The sequence below is a fragment of the Struthio camelus genome, chromosome Z (genome assembly GCF_040807025.1).
Source record: "Struthio camelus isolate bStrCam1 chromosome Z, bStrCam1.hap1, whole genome shotgun sequence".
Lineage (NCBI taxonomy): Eukaryota > Metazoa > Chordata > Aves > Struthioniformes > Struthionidae > Struthio > Struthio camelus.
Genome location: NC_090982.1, coordinates 11,215,648 through 11,232,172, shown reverse-complemented (window position 1 = coordinate 11,232,172; position 16,525 = coordinate 11,215,648). Strand labels below are relative to the sequence as shown.

Here is a 16,525-nt window from a genome sequence, read left to right as displayed (position 1 = left end):
CCGAGGCTGAGGTCCGCAGGAAGACGCAGCTACTGCTCCCAGAGAGGGGCTGGTTCAGGAGACCTGGATTTCCCCTCCGACCCTGCTGAGCCACACGGGACCTCTCGCTTGCTGGCTCTCCTGGGTGTGATTTCATGGCACAGCCACGCCAAACGCAGAGCAGCACCAAAGAGTCAGGCTGTGGGGCCCTTGGGAGGGGGACAAATGCCCCGTTGGGTAGAGAAAAGCAGCAAATTTCACTCCAGCCACCGCACTGCGAAGCCGTGGTCTGTACCTGCTTCCTCAGCTGTGGTAGGGTGATGCTACAACTCAGGGTCCCCCTTTAAACACCTCAAGATACACAATACTTTCCATCTGCATTTGATGTAATAGCATTTACTGTATTTAATAAAAAAAACGCATTAATCATACTTATTTTGATAAACCCTTGCATTTATCCTTCTAAAATCGTGAATAACTGAATAATTCTCTGTTTTTATTAGTTTGTTAACACCCTATTCTCAGCTCCTAAAAAGCCCTTTTTTTGATTATACTCTTTTAAAAAAATATTTTCAGAGTGAGGAAAGGGGATTGCAAGCTGTCCTTCTTTAACTCTTTCCAGCCTGACTTCAGTCGATCCTCTGCTTCATCCCTCGACTGCTGGGACCGGGGGGCTAGCACAATTCAGAGCTCCCTGTTCTGGTCATGTACTTTCTCTTCACCTCCTTTCAATGCCTAAGAGATTTATTTTTGTTTAGCTTTCTCTCTCCATTCAAATTGAGATTACTATTATTAAGATGTGTTTAGAGAACAGAATTCCACTCTCTCCTCTTTATTTTTGCCTTCTGGCTGACTATGCTTGATAATTACATGTAACCACTTCACTTTGTAATATATTCCCCATATTTCCCTTCCAGCTGACCTAACGCTTTCATACAGTAACATACTACAAAGTTCACTAACCCTTTTTATCTGGAGGCATAATTGAGGCTCTGTGTTTCTGAAGCTCTAAAGTCCACATCAATCCTTCTAAGCAAACTTCCTTTCAAATGCAGATAAAGTAGAGTACTTTTTCTCAACCTAATGAAGAAAGCTCCTTTGCCTCCTTTATCATCTGCTTTATGATATGTGTTTCATAATTTTAAATGGGAGCAAATCCTCGTGTTTAACGTCCGTGACATTTAAAATGTATGTTGAGTCCAAAACCAAAGCCTATTTGTGCTTGGTAGTGGGTGAATCATAACTGACCAGCCTGATTACAGAGTCTGAATATAGTCTGTCAAAAATCTGTGTAAATCTCTTCTGTGACAGTTTTCGCTCAATGCTCCCTGCGTCGGGCTGTACGAGGTGGCTCTCCTTCACATTGCCCATTAGCGTAAGGTAGCTAAGACGCGAGTTGGAAAGGTGTGCCAGAAGTGCTTGCTCCGGTACAGGCACGTGCATGCTGTCTAAATCGGCCTCCGCAGAAGTTTTGGACTGTATTGGTCTGGGCAGTTGTGTCAGCAGTGACGCCTGCTTCAGGAGACTTCCCCTGAGCCTCCTCCCAGGCCTCTCCACACACCTCTCCTGTATCTCTACAACCTACAACAGCTCATAGGCACGTAAGTATGCAAGCATGCGCTTAACTTCTAAACGCATGCTGAAGTCCCACTGAACTCATTTTGCCAAGATGAGGACAAAAAAACCCCAAGCCCTCAACAGAGCTTTCTTAACTAAAAATGCTGGGTTTATCTCTTAGGTTTCTGCTAATAGCTCTAGGATGTGGCTTTCTACTGAAATGTTGCAGTGAAAGTATAAATTACTTTGAAAATCTTTGCAGAACATTCCTTTTGTCCTTCCTCTTTCCCTATTTTCCATCAGCAATTCACCACAAAGAATGCACTTCCCACCAGTTCAAAAATACAGCCAAGCAGCATCTTAATCTGTATTGTCTGTATGCCTGAGAGCTGCATGTTTCAGAAAGTGTCATTAATTTATTTGATTTTGGGATGTCAGATCTAAAAGGAACTAAAAACAGTCACACAGAAGGTACCTAATCAACTTGGTAGCACATCTCTGCACCATAAGAGATGTATTCTTACTCTCCATGGTTTGATCTAGGTAGTATCTGACTTCCAAGCCCAGAAATACATGCAACCAAATATGGGGCTGGCTTACTGTGTCCCACAGCAGAAAAACATTGCTGCTGCGCTTAGCACCTGGCTGCGAAGAGTGATGTTTGGTTGGAAAGGCTGCGACTGGTAAGCAAACTCACTGTTTGAACCCCCTATGTCAAATAAGGGATTTTCTGAGAAGGTGGTGAAGAAAGATGTCACATCCTTAATTCTTGCTCTGTTGGATACAGGAATATCTGTAGTGTCAGGAAATGGCAGGTGGTCTTTTCCCCTGCTGTAAAAAAAAAAAAAAAAGAGTAATAATTAAAATAGTTAGAGATGGTAACTACTATGTATTGGATACACTCCATATTCTTTGTCAGAAAATGTTTTTTGTTCTAAGTAGTTAGCGTGACATAATGAGAGAAGATACATTTCATGTATTACCAGTATCATTCTTCTCATCAAATCCATGGTGTTTAGAAATATAGTACTGCACATAAGAAAAGGCAAGACAGTGGTTTGGTCTTAGTAACCTTTTTCTCAAGTCAGTTAGTTTGTACTACAGAAGTAAGCTTTCCTGGCAAAAATGAAGAATGGTGTCTTCGCTCCCTTTGAGCTCCTGGGAAGTTTGCCATTGACTCTGAACAAGAATTTAACCCTAGAGCCAGCAGTTTGGCTCTCTGAGGCTGAAAAACTGAGTGTGAGATGAGAGTAGGGTAAAGCTAAAGAAATAACGGCTGCCTGAGTCTGCAAAGAGCCTGAAACAATTAGCCTGCAGTTTGCCCATTGCTATGGGCATGGTATTTTCACACACACTACTTCAGAGGGATATCCAGTATTATAAAGCCCTTATTGCAGTTTTCTAAGCCCATTTTTGTCCGTGTGCAAATAAGCGTATCTAGTTCAGGGTGACAGAATGTCAGGTTTACTGACTATTAAAAAAAGAGAGAGAGAGAGAGAGAGAGAGAGAGAGAGAGAGAGAGAGAGAGAGAGAGAGAGAGAGAGAGAGAGAGCGAGCGCGCGCGCGAGCAGAAACATCCCCATGCATCCTAAGAGGGTATTGAGCCTAATAATAACTGCTAAGGTTGAAATGCTAGAAAATTTTACTTTTGGACCCATAGCAAAGATGAAGAAATGCATTGTGGAGAAAGATCTGCATTAAGAGAAACATCCTATTTCATTATTTCAGCAGGCATACTCTGGTTTGTAGAGTGGTATAACTTTTTTCCCTGCATTTGACCTCTCTTGTCTTCCTGTTTATTCCTGCAATAGATTTTGGCTTTTTCTCTTTTGGGAGATCTTTAATTAAAACAAACAGGATAGTGCAGAAAGGGAAATACTATACAATAGCTTCACACATCATGATGAGCAACTGAGAAAGTTAGTGTTCAGATGTTAAAGGTTTTCTTACTTCATTAGCTTAAGCCCTAGAAGTGCTAACCATAACCATTTTGCTATATGGGAACTAGAAGTGCCATATGAAAACTATCAGGAAGTTCCAATTACAAAATATTTTGAGAGACATGAGAGTTCACTATTTTAATTCACACCTTACAAAAAAACTGGCACGTGTTCCCTGTTTCGGTCACTATTTTTAAGAGCGGGGTTAATAACAGTATGCATTTTTTGAGGCTTTAAATACTTTGAACCAGTCTCTTCAGAAGATACAGGTGAATTTCAGAGCTAAGGAGGTAATACGCTCTCCAGCGCACTTTTTATCTTTAATAAATCGCACTGCTGGTACAAAGTGCACCAGGTACACAATTCCAGTATGTAACAAGCAAAATCACAAAACAGCAAAGGCATCTAGAAACAAGAAGACAAAAATGAGTTAGAAGTAATAGCTCCCTGGTGCTGGGCTGAACGAGAAACTGATAAGCCATAAAAGGGCTTTGGGAAGAATTATAACATTGAGTTTCATATTGCCTTCAGGAGAGCTGCAGCTCCAGGCCGGTCACCGGACCTTGGGTTCTGCGGGAGCCTTTCTGCCAAGCAGCTGTAACGAGACTGTTAAATACGAGCTGCCTAACATATGATCCCTCTAGAAGTCCCTTGACGGTTTCTTTTAATCTAGATCACAGTTGGGAACATCCCACTGTTTTACAGGAGAATATCGTACGAGCATTTTAGTGGGGAAAAAGAAATAATAAATACCTGAAGTGTTTGAGTGGCAGGAATGATTATGCTAACATCGAAAACCAGCAGACAGTACAAAACCCCAACAGGCGGCACGCACCTCTGACTGGCAGGATGGACGTTTGCTTTTTCCTGCCACCACCACCCTCCCCTTGCTCCCGCCAGCGCTCGATGCCGCTTCAGATGGCGGGTTCAGCGAAGGACAATACACAGCTCTGTCCCGGTGGGTGCTGCTGCTGAGAGGTGGGCTGCGTTATCGGGAGGCTTCCCGCCACCTCCGCAGGCTTCGCACCCCGGGGGGAAGAGCGAAGCCGCGCTGGCCCAGCTGCCCCGTGGGATGTCCCTCCCCGGGGACACCAGCGGGGACAGTCCTGGCAGCCCCCAACACCCCCCCCCTCCGCAGGGATCGCTGCTCTGCAGGATGTGCACATCTGCAGCCCCCGACACACAAGCTGCAGCCCACCTATGCCTCCTGAGCAGGCGGGGGGCAGGCGGGATGGGGCAGGCAAGAGGCAGGATGGAGCAGGATGGGGCAGAGGCAGACGGGATGGGGCAGGAAAGATGGGGCTGGGGACATTCAGGGGGAAGGCAGGATGAGGCAGGGGGTGGCAGGAGGCAGGCAGGTGGGATGGGGCAGGCAGGATGGGGCAGGGGGCAGGCAGGACAGGGCTGGGGATGGCAGGAGCCAGGCAGGCGGGATGGGGTAGGTGAGATGGAGCAGGGGAGAGGAATGGGATGGGGTAGGTAGGACAGGGCAGGTGGGATGAGGCTGGGGGCATTCAGGGGGCAGGCAGGATGGGGCAGGGGATGGCAGGAGGCAGGATGGGGTAGAGGGCAGGCAGGGGGCAGGCGGGATGGGGCAGGTGGGATGGAGCAGGGGGCAGGCGGGATGGGTCTGGGGCCATTGAGGGGGCAGGCGGGACGGGATCCGGGATGGCAGGAGGCAGGCAGGCGGGATGGGGCAGGATGGGGCAGGCGGGATGGGTCTGGGGGCATTCAAGGGGGCAGGCGGGAGGGATCCGGGATGGCAGGAGGCAGGCAGGCGGGATGGGTCTGGGGGCATTCAAGGGGCAGGCAGGACAGGGCAGGGGATGGCAGGAGGCAGGATGGGGTGGAGGGCAGGCGGGATGGGGCAGGGCCGGCGGGCTGGGGGCACTGGCCCTCGCCTGCGGGCTCGATGGGACGCGCCGGGGCCGGGACCGGGACCGGGACCGGGACCGGGGCGGAGGGGGCAGCTGCCCGCCTGCCCCCGGCACCGGCACCGGGACCAGCCGCCTGTGCCCCCAGCCGGGGGGCTGGAGGGGGGGCTGGAGGAGACTCTCGCCGCCGCCCCATCGCCCGCCCCCGGTGCAGCGGCGCCCGTGCCCTCCCCTCCCTCCGCCCGCACCCCCCGCCGGCCGGCACGGGACCCTTTAAGAGGAGGGGGCAGCGGCTGGAGGGCTTGGCCAGGGGACGGGGCCGCTCCGGCGAGGGCCCTAGGATTGGGTCGCCGGGCAAAAGAGAGAAGGAAAAAAAAAATCCAAACAAGAAAAAAGAAAAAAAAAAGGGAGGGAGAAGAAAAAAAAAAAAAGAAGAAGAAGGGAGGTGGAAGCGGGAAGGGAAGAGGGAAAAAAATAAATAAATAAAAGCAGCCAGTCCCAAGTTCTGCCAACTCGGGGAGCGAGCAGGGACGATGCACCCGGGCTGGCTGTGCTTGCTGCAGAGCTCCCTCCTCCTGCTGGCCAGAGCGCGGCAGAGCCGCGGCCCCGCCGGCGCCTGCCCGCTCCGCGGCAAGGTAAGCGCCCGCGGAGCCGGGGGGCGGCGCGGCCCCCCAACCCCTCCTCTGCGCCGGGACGCGGCGGTCCGCGGAGGCTGCGCGGAGCGGTCTGCTACCCCGGGGAAGGGAAGGAGCGGCGGCGGCGCCTTGCGCGGAGCTGCGCGGCCGCGGCCAAGCTGCCCCGGCCACCGCGCAGCCTCGACTTTCCCCCCTCGGGCAGCCACCGCGTTTGCAAGGCGGTCCGAGGGAAGAGGCGTTGAAACCCCGCGTTTTGCTCACCTGGAGGCTGGTGGCAGGCAGGGAACGGCTGTGGAAACAAAAGTGGGGATAGTGTTTTGGGGGGATTTTTGTGTCAGGTGGAAGCGCCACCACGGGCTTAGTGGGTGTTGATGGAAAAGTGCGATGGAGACGAGTCCCTCACAACTTTTGCACCTGAGTGCGCCCTCGGGCTAGGCTTCCGCCCTGGTGAGGAGCCTCTCTGAGGCCCGACATCCTGACAGCGGAGAGGAAAGTCCAGGGAAAAGCCCCAGCAGAACATTTTCCCGGAGTGTGCGCTTTGCCACGAACGGCAGCATCGCTTAGAGCAGCACAGACTGACACAAGGTGACTGGCTTGCCTGCTTCCCTCTCCGGGGCTGGCTTTTGCTTAGCTCCAGGCATGGTGACAGAGCCTCAAACCAGCAAAATGCGGCCCCTTGCGTAGAAATATTTGTTGTAAGTTGTGTTAAGCTTTGAGTTCTAACTTGGTCAGCCTGACTGCAGTTATGAGGAGCAGGGTAGGCTGACCTGGGCCGGGTGAGTGGTAAGTGCAGCTGACGACTCCGCACTGCAAGCCACTAGTGGTATTCTGGCTAAGGTGACACCTGTGAAGAGGGCGCGATTTTCATAAGGTATTGAGAACAAGCCGTTCAAGCCGTTCTCTTTGAGATTTCTGGAACGCAAACACCCAAAATCCTTTCAGAAAAGTGTGCCTGAACTTAGTGTTAGAGAAGTCGATGGTTCCCGACTGTCATCTGGCTTGGACTTGGAGCCACCCTGGCCAGAGGTGCTGTGCACCCAAGACAGTCCTGGGATGTGTCCTCCCACTTGTGCTCAGCTCCAGCCCCGGGCTAGGTTAGGTCCTCTAGCACAGCTGTTAAGGGAGCACTAGGGAAGTGCTAAATCCTGATCCCAGTCTAGGGGAGCAGGGAGAAAGCTTTTTAGCTCTAGCAAAGGCCAGGGATGCTCTGTGACCTTTCTTCTCTGTCCTCTCTGCTTGCAGTCCAGCATGTAGCCCATGCTATGTCACCAGCAAGCCAGGGTTTAGGGAACTGTTGACTCAACCCTTTGTCAAGCTAATCGTGACTCACTGGAGGTGTCCACCTGAGCTTGGGTTAGGCAGCACTCGACCTGCTGCCTCAGGGAGGGTGCCTTCCAGTCTGCTTTTGGCTGGAACCGGTATGTCAACGGGATTTCTAGGTGACCAGCCCTGACACTGACATAAAGACAGGTTAAGCCTCTGGTGCCTCCTTCCCCTTTAGGGCATGAAGCTGTGGGCTGGTGTGGATCTGCAAAGGGAGGGAATGAGAAAGAGGAAGGGGAGAGCCTATGCAGAAGTGGTATTTGGGGAAACACCAATTCTCTAGCTTGGTGGGACATCCAGCGAGTTTTCCTCAGGAGTCAAAGTGACTGGCTGCACTTGTGCCAGTTAGCAGCAAAACTGGAGGTGAAATGTGTTAATGGTATCTCATTATCTGCTGATTACTCTGCCATTAAAATGTAAGACCACCTGTAGTTTTGGTATTGGCAGGCTATTTCCTAGGGTCATTAGGGCAGTGGTGGAAGCCACACTGTCCCAGAAATGACATCTGCCTATCTGCAAAGGTGTTGGGTGTAAGGGCAACATCCTTGTGAAATGCTGTATTAACGTTTACTCCATCCCCTTGAAAACAGTACTGCTCTTTGTGCCTGCATCTTTAGGGAAGGCTTGTTGCTTGTCTGTTTGTATCTTCACTTCTTACAGGAACTTCTGTGCCTTTTCTTATCTCTTTTTCTTGCTGAGTCCCTTAGAGCTTCAATTCTGAAAGAAATATGTAAACTCAGTGCCTGAAAGTAATGCATTGCTATTTTAACGAATGAGTGCACAGTATTTCTTCAGAGGGCTTTTTCATCATTGCTCTGTATTATAGTTAAAAATAATATATCCCATCAGTCTGTTTTTTCTGGGGAATATGAAAAGCTTTGAAAACATCTAATCTAAAATAAAGTGTACTGGGATCATTTGGGTCATATTCCAGTTACTAAGTAATGTGGCCTAGTGGTGCTTTCTTTTTGCTAAACATTGGCGTATAATGAAAAATTTAAAGCCAGAATCTGGGGATTAACAGCAGAACGCTTCTGGTTATAACTGGTTAATAATTTATGATGCATTGTTCATGATAAGAGGCCAATTAATTTCAACAGCTATCTTTCCTCATGTATTTAGTTTAGTAGAGCAAGCAATCTGTCTGCTGTCAGTCCTTGGTTTCTTAGTGGAAAATCTGATTCTTATTTTTCATTGTTGGTAAGTGGAGACTGAATTTGTGTTCTTTTAATAGCTGTAGCCAGTGCAGTGTTTATCCCCAGGCAAGCTCTGCTTAAAGTCTTAAATTGAGTTTAAAAGTGTGCCAGTAATGTAAGTGGGCAAAAGCTCAAGAGAATGACTATTAAAAATGTGCTTAGCCTTTCTGTGTGCGTTACTGTAGGTGCGTGGGCCACTTTACGTGGTGAGTAAAGGCACAGTCTTTGCCTCAAAAAGGTCTATGTGAGCATGACAAGATAGGACACCAGGATAGATAAGAGTGAGTGAGAAAGCCATATAGGGAGTACGGGCTGCCTGGGTGAGATACTGCGTGCCACATGCTCAGGCTTCTGTAGCAAGAAGAAAATAGAGAGAATATTGTTGTGGACTGAGAGACAGCGTAATCCTAGGCTGAGATGTAGAAGAAGTGGCTGCGCCGTTGAGAGGGTCCTGGAGGAAGCTGAAGCCCCCCGGGCACCCGCGCAGCAACTCATACGCTTTGTCCTGAAATATTTATAGTCCATACAGATGAGACAGAAGGTGGATGGAAGCAGAAGGGATGTGACTTGCTTGGTCACGTGGGCAGGCGGGGACAGGGTTCCCGTCTCTGGAGTTCACATCCAGTTGCACAGTCTTTGGATGGCAGCTGATCTTCCCCTCTGAGCCCCACCTTCCCCATATCCCTGAAACCTTTTCCTCTTGAATATTTTATTATATTGTATTGTATTGTATTTTTATTGTATTTTTAAGTTCCCTTCACTTAGTTGCTCCTTTTCTAGATGCTCTGAGTGCCACCACTGGAAATGTTCTGTGTTTCTCCCGTTTCTTGTTACATTATGTTTTCTGGATGTTTTCAGCGATTTTATTTACCTTAGTTGATGCATCATTTGGGTCATTTTGAAATAGTTTCTCAGAAGAAAGATGACAGTTTCTCTGATCCTGTTTGGCATCAGTCTTCCAGCAGAATCATTGTCGGCACCTAAAATGATTGATGCTCTCTGATAAAAGCAGTAATATTTGCATATTTGAAGGCTACAGGCTGCATCCCACGGTGGTCCTATAAACACTTCTGGAAGAGCAAGCTGTTGGGGCTAGCAATATCTATGTAAAATGAACTGAGTCTGGGAGTTGTTTTTGACGTCTTAAGAAACCTACAAGGAAGAAAAAATACCTATGCCTCTGGGTCAAAACCTGTTTTGGGCTGAAGCGGGTGGAAGGAAGGCAGGAGATCACGGGTTTCACCTGGGCAGGTGCAGCAGGGAGACGGTACAGTGCCGCAGCACTGAGCACGCAGGAATACCTCGAGCTGGGATGGGGCTTCAGCCTGAGGCACCGCGGTGGGGTGGTATGGCTGGTGCCACCCAGCCTCAAGTCTGCCGTGCAGCAGCAAAATCGGAGACTTGAGTTCTGCCATCCCTAGGCTGCCCCTCCAGCCCGTTCCCCAGCCCCTAGGCTTGCCCGCAACAAGCAATGCGCTGAGCACCACCCGTAAATTTGAGAGCGGAGACAGCAGTACGCGTGGCGATACGCACGCGAACCTGACTTTTTTTCCGGTTATGCTTCTGGGTAAATCAGCAAGAAGTAAGTGAAATTCCTGGAGCTGCACAGCCCAACTCTGACTTAAGCCTCTGAGACATCATTGTGGCTGTAATTTATGCTGGTTTTTAAGCCCCTATCTGATGTAAGAGCTGTGTGAAAGGATCCTCCTGCAAAGGGAAATCTTGTTCTAGCCCCTTTATCTACTGCATGCTCTCAGTGAAATGAGGTGAGAGAAAGGGGCTGCCAGTCCCAGCGTATGCTGCGATGGAGAACAAGCCGTGCCACTGCTCCTGTGCTATCTCACGGCCACCTTGCGTGTTGTTTAACAGCTCCCCTTTTACGGCCTTAGGGGAGAGATATACCCTGACTTTTCCTTCTCTGAAGCCAGAGGGAAATGTGCACAAGCTCCAAGAGATGCGTAGGGACTTGGGAGTGCAAGCAGGTATCGCAGACGTACACAAGCACCTGGGGACATGTGGCCAGGCTAGTGACTGCAGCCTCGGGTATGGAAGTGCCAGCAGGAACGTGCAGTCTCACCTTCTTGTAGGATCTCAGCCTCTAAGACTTTGTGAGGAGTTTTGCTAGATCTCAGCTCGTTTTCTTTTACTTGCGGTATTGTAAACCCTTTAAAGGAAGACTTTCTGCTTGATGGCCTGTGTGGTCTGCCAGTGGTGCTGCTCACGGCTAAGCAGTGTTACTGTGCTTTCAGCATATAATTGCAAAAGCCATGGGGTTTTGCAGAGGAAAACATGAAAGCGTGATGCCAAACACCCTTCTAGCTAAGCTGCGTACAGTGATCCGGAACAGCGTTGACGCCCTGCATACAATAGTTGTATAAAACCTGCTACTATCCCCTTGGGCTTGTGCCTTCTGGCAGGGCTTGTTCAGGAGCTGAACAGAGCTGGCTGGTGGCGACTTGTTCCTTAAGATTCCTGTCCGTCGCGGCTCTGCTCCGGCACCGTCTGTCGCGAACACGATCAGACTTGCGTGAAGCGGAGGAGTGCTGACCTCCCCACCTGTCCCAGGTGGCTCTTCTCTCTTTTTGTGTCTTTTCAGATAGAAAGTAGCCCTGCTGGTTGTTCCTCCTTGCGGGCTGACATCTACCTCCAGTCGATTTCTCGCCACGGTGAAGTTTCCTCCCATTTTCCCTCCAGACTAGTGACTGCATTGGACATCTATAAAGTGCTGGCGAATCAAAGCCTTTGCTTTTTAAAGGGACTTCATTAACTTGAAAATTATACCGAGGTTAATGAGTGCATTTCTTCAAGTGTGTCCACTTATTTAGGCACCTAAGTAAGATTGATTTGCCTAAATTTAGGAACTTGTTAAAAAAAATTGCCTAGAAACTTTGGGGTGGTATAACTGAAAGAGGGAAGTTGCATAGAGCTCTTCTTGAAAAAGTACATTTTACAGGGAGGGGTGTTGAGGGGTGTTGTCCTTTTTTTTTTTTTTTTTTTTTTTTTTTTTTTTAAATGAAGGCAGAGACTGTGTGGAAGTTGAGGGATGAGTCCTGTAGTGTCTTCCCTAAAATAAGGAGTGTTTTCTGAGCTCAGATGTTCAGCTTTTACATCTAACCAAAAGCCCTGCCTGGTTTCCCTCTGTTTTCCTTTGCATATTAATTTTTCCCTTGTTCTTTCTGGGTCTATGTCAAATGCATACCCATCTGCCCTCCCCCCCCCCCCCCCCACTTTTATCTTCTCTACCTTTCACTCTGTGGTCTTTACCCATTCCTTTACCCAGAGGGCTTCTGTTGTCTCAGCTCCTATAGAGAGTGAAGAGTATAGATAGTGTTCATTCAGCCTTAAGAGTGTTTTTAAGGTCTGTCATTCAGGAGTGCGTGCCAGCACTGTCCTGTAGATCCAGAAATGCAGCTCAGTCTTAGCAAGACAGACACTTACCAAAGCTCACCTCTCTAGTCTATCTTTCACATCTCTGAGATGCTGCGGAAATGTCTGAAGAGCTCTATGGGATTTACTTGCTTTGTGAGTCCATGCCAGAAACCTGGACTGGCGGTAGTGCTTTGCTGAAGTGCTGCCTGATCTGTGGCCTGGGTTAGATGTAGAGAGCTCCTGGAGAATGCTGTCTGGAATGAGCCATTACAGAGCAATCTCTAAGATTAACCTTTCTAACCCTAGTTCTTTACTATCAGAAATTTATAGGCAATGTGTTTCCAATAAATTCCTCCAAGCAGCCTGGCAGGCATTTTAGATCAGCACAGATGCACACTTGGCCTCAGAGTTGAGGTTAGAGTTATCTGTTGGCTAAAGGCTGGCCAGATGTTCGAGTGCATCTGGAAGCCTCTCCTGTCTGTGCAGATAGGACGTGCAATAGGACTTAGGCATGCAAAGGCTACTTCTTCCTGTCTGTGCAGACAGATAGAAGCTGCTTGTGTCTGTCGCTGCTGTAAGGACTGCTGCACCAGCAGTGCAGTGCTGAAGGTGATGTGGGTCGTGGTGGTGGTGGAAACTGACTTGGCTCTACAGAACAAGCAGGGTCAGTTCTGCCTCATCTACTCTTCTGTCCTAGCCTTGGTGCGGTCTTGCACTTTGATGTTTGTGGGGATGCTGTGAGGCACATACAGCAGCAAAAGAAACATTCAAAGTCTCGCTCTGGCTTCCTGGTAGCTGTATTTTCTGAGGGGTTTTAAAAGCTGATCTTAAGAAAGAGGTTAGTTATTTTTTTTTCTCCTCTCTGTTTAAAAGAGAGTGCCCTGGAAGTGTAGGCTGTTTGGCCTGCAGACTTTCTTCCCTTATTCTCCAAGGAATTGCGCGTGCTTCACAGCCTTCAGAAAAAGGAGAATTTGACCGAATAGCTGTCTGTCATGTGCCACATCCTTGTAAGACAGTGCTCCTACCTGGTCCAGCAGGTCTGCCCGCTGGTTATAGTTGGTGTTACTAGTTCATTTAGAGCCTTGTTCAGAGTGGAAAGTTCTCCAGAGGTGCTGTGGCACCCTCTAAGTAAGTGTCAAGGCAGTTTCCTTGATGAAAGGCGCCTTGTTGTGCTGAAGTGAGAGGTGTCAGGGTGAAGGTGATTGAAACGCTGCTGTCCTGCTCTGCTTCAGCAAACTGATGCCAGCTTTTGACTCATTACAAGGATAAGTGCCTTGCCTGCAGCTTGGCCTGCTTGAGCTGTGCCCTGTTGCTGGTGCTGGCAGATAGCTGGTGCTGAGCAGGAGGAGCATTGCAATTGAGAAGGCCCACTGTTGCCTTTCACGAGAAGAAAGGCAGCGTCATGCCTCTTACATTTTTTATAATTGAAAAATGAATTTTGACCTCAAAGCCTGAGAAAAGGACGCTCTGAGAATGCCCTTTGTCTATGTGGGCAAAGCCTCTTTAGGAAAATTCAGCGCCGGCAAGCTGTTGAGCCAGGTGACCTGCTTGCCTAGTGCTGCCTTTCCCTTGACCTTGTGCTCCTGTGGTTAGGTGGGAATGTCTGTATTTATTCTGCTGTATCTCCCTCTCCCCCAGCAAAGCGAGCTGAACTCCTTCCTGTGGACTATCAAGAGAGATCCCCCGTCTTACTTTTTCGGCACTATCCATGTCCCGTACACCCGTGTCTGGGATTTCATCCCCGAGAACTCCAAGAAGGCCTTCCAGCAGAGCCACATCGTGTACTTTGAGCTGGACCTGACCGACCCCTACACCATCTCTGCGCTCACCAGCTGCCAGCTCCTGCCCCAGGGGGAGAACCTCCAGGATGTGCTGCCTCGCGACATCTACCGCCGGCTCAAGAGGCACCTGGAGTACGTCAAGCTCATGATGCCGTCGTGGATGACCCCAGACCAGCGGGGCAAAGGGCTGTATGCAGACTACCTCTTCAACGCCATAGCTGGCAACTGGGAGCGGAAGAGGCCGGTGTGGGTGATGCTGATGGTGAACTCTCTGACTGAGGTGGACATCAAGTCCCGAGGCGTGCCCGTCCTGGACCTGTACTTGGCCCAGGAAGCAGAGCGGCTGAGGAAGCAGACAGGTGCTGTGGAGAAAGTGGAGGAACAATGCCACCCGCTGAATGGGCTGAACTTCTCCCAGGTAGGACAGAGGTGCCTGCAGGGTGGCACAGGGTGCCAGGCTGGCTGCTGGCTGCTTGGGTGTGTATCCTGACAGAAGGAGCACGGGTTTGGGGCATGGGATAAGCGCTTCCGGTGCGTGGTGCTGAGAGGCTGCGGTGGCTGTGCTCGTGTTGGCTCCTCGTGGCCCATGCCCCTCCCTCTGCCCTGTGGAGGGTCTGCTAGCCATGGTGAAGTATGGGCTGTGTCCTGAATCCTGTTTAGACCTCGCCTGGGGAGATCCTTCATTTTCCAGGGCAGTGTTGGGCAGGCTCTACCCTAAGTGACATTGGACCTTTGGATATCCCCTCTCTGCCTCTGCCTGGGCAGACCTGCTGGGCGCATTCATAGAAGGAGCCCAGGGCAGGCTGGGACTTGGTGTCTAATCTTACTTCTGTAATAGCTGCTTAAGAAAAAAGCTCTAATTGCTTGAGGGAAGGAGGAGCACTGTGGTGGAAGTTGAGAAATATTGCTCATTGGAAAAGTAGTTCAGTGGACTTTTCAGCGCTCTGAGAAATAGGGGCTCATCCTCTGTGTTTCTTTCTTTTTTTCCTTTGAGGCTTACCAAATAAGGGTCAGCAAGTCTACGCTGCAAGGAGTTCCACAAGTTAACACAGGGTTTTGTGAAAGCTTTTTGGTAAACCATTTTAGCACAGTTGTTCATACAGTGTCATACCAGGCAGAGGGAACAACCTTTGTGTTGTCTTTGCCAGTCATGGGTTCTCCCTTCTGAAATATCCCAGGGAGCAGTGTATCTTGCTGCCTCTCTCTGCAGGTGAGACGACAAGCAGGCATCAGGTTGCTTTCTGCAGTGGGGTAGGTCCCCCAGGGCTGCTGCAAGGTGATGGTAGTTTGGGGAGAGGAAGCAGCACATGCCGGGGACAGGCATGCTGAGGTCTGGTGTCGCAGCATGCCCTTGCAGCCCAGGATGTGAGGGCTGATGACCTTTGATCATGTGGCTGGGAAGGTTTAGCTAATGCCTGAACTTTCCCCGTGTACTGGAGCCTGTCCTGTCACTGATGCAGAGATGTCCCCCCTGCGCTAGAGGTACTTCTACCCCTGCCAGATTTCACTGGGGGACGTGATGCAGAAAATAGCATGATGCAGAAAGCACATCACTTGTGCAATCCTTGATCATTAAGAGATGCACCTGCTATCCTCGGTTCCCCTTGTTCAGAGACGGGCAAGCTCGTTCTCATCTCTTGTCTTCTGCTGAACGGTGCGTTGAATGCCTTGTGCTCTCACACTCTCGTCTCCGCCACAGCCACATGAGGAACAGGCTGGAAAGTCTCATCTCCTCTGCCTTTTATTTGGTCGAGGCTTTATTAACACCATTGCCATGTGTTTTAGCAGGATCAAAAAGAGGACTATGTATTTTCTCCGCTGCCTTATAAGATGGTGCTCAGGAGGCTGAAAAATATGAGTTGCAAAGTGTAGCCCACTTAAGCCTATGCAACTGCTGCTGCCACTCGCTTCAGGCCTTCAACCAACCGTCTCCAAAGACAGCAGTTGTCTGTGCTGCTTTTTTGTTTTCTGAGTGGAATAAACCTCACATGAGCAGGGAAGCTGTGTGGGCTGGAGGACACAGGTGTGACAGCCAGGGCTGTCCAGCCTTGGGACATTCAGTGTGAGCCTTGGGAGCTTGCACAGGCAGAGCCCAGCTGAGGGGGTCCAGGTAAGCAGAACTAGAGGAGAAACTTAGCCCTTGTCAGGAAAATCAAAGCCTATTTTTAACCTGGCTGTGGAGCAAGGCCTGAAGGTATGGCCCGAGCAATTGTCCAGGTGGGGAAGTTGGGTTTTAAGCCAATTTCTTGGTTGTTCTAGAACCTGACTTGTGAACTCTTACAGTTGGCAATTCTGTAAATCTTTGACTTAAGGGCTTTCTTCTCACTGTTTGTTCAGGCAGTTGAGTTAATTATGTGTTTTAATAAGAATCAAACAAAGACTTTGAAATAGGCAGTCTGAAAATCATTTCCTTTCTTATTATGTTGCTATCTGGGAACCCCCAGTACCAGACCGCTTCCGTGTCTGCCTTTCAAGTGAGCAAACACACAGGGAACACTTATAAAACTCTCTTGGGGAAAATGAGGACACGAAACCATAAAGGATGGTTTAATCCTTTGCAAGCAATGCTTATTGTTGTAGCAGAGTAACGGAGAGATGACTTACTCAGCGGATGAGCAAATTTAGTGCTCTCAATTTGTTTCTGCACAAGGTATGCTGTGTCTTCCTCTTACAACCTGCTCTTAAAGCTGGTTGTCTTACCTGGTGACGAGGACTCCCAAATGAGCAGTGCATTGTCATTTGCTAGGTCCTTTTCTCAATGCGTACAACCAGACAACACCTTGCTGGTGGTGAGGGTATGTTATTGCAGGTCAATGTCTGGAGCAATTTGTCTTTGATTAGCTCCCTGCGGTTGCACAACCTTCAGGAACT

At 49.4% G+C, this 16,525-nt stretch overlaps 1 protein-coding gene across 2 annotated transcripts in view; it reads left to right on the top strand.

Moving 5' to 3' along the window:
• Positions 1 to 5,652: 5,652 nt before the first annotated feature.
• Positions 5,653 to 16,525, top strand: part of TRABD2A (TraB domain containing 2A) — an 82,663-nt gene continuing 71,790 nt past the window's right edge. For both annotated transcript variants that reach the window (XM_068927267.1, XM_068927268.1), the window contains exons 1-2: positions 5,653 to 5,985; positions 13,512 to 14,072. In XM_068927267.1, the coding sequence (XP_068783368.1) occupies positions 5,884 to 5,985; positions 13,512 to 14,072 (663 nt within the window). In that variant the 5' untranslated portion in view covers positions 5,653 to 5,883. The remainder of the gene's footprint in view (positions 5,986 to 13,511; positions 14,073 to 16,525) is intronic.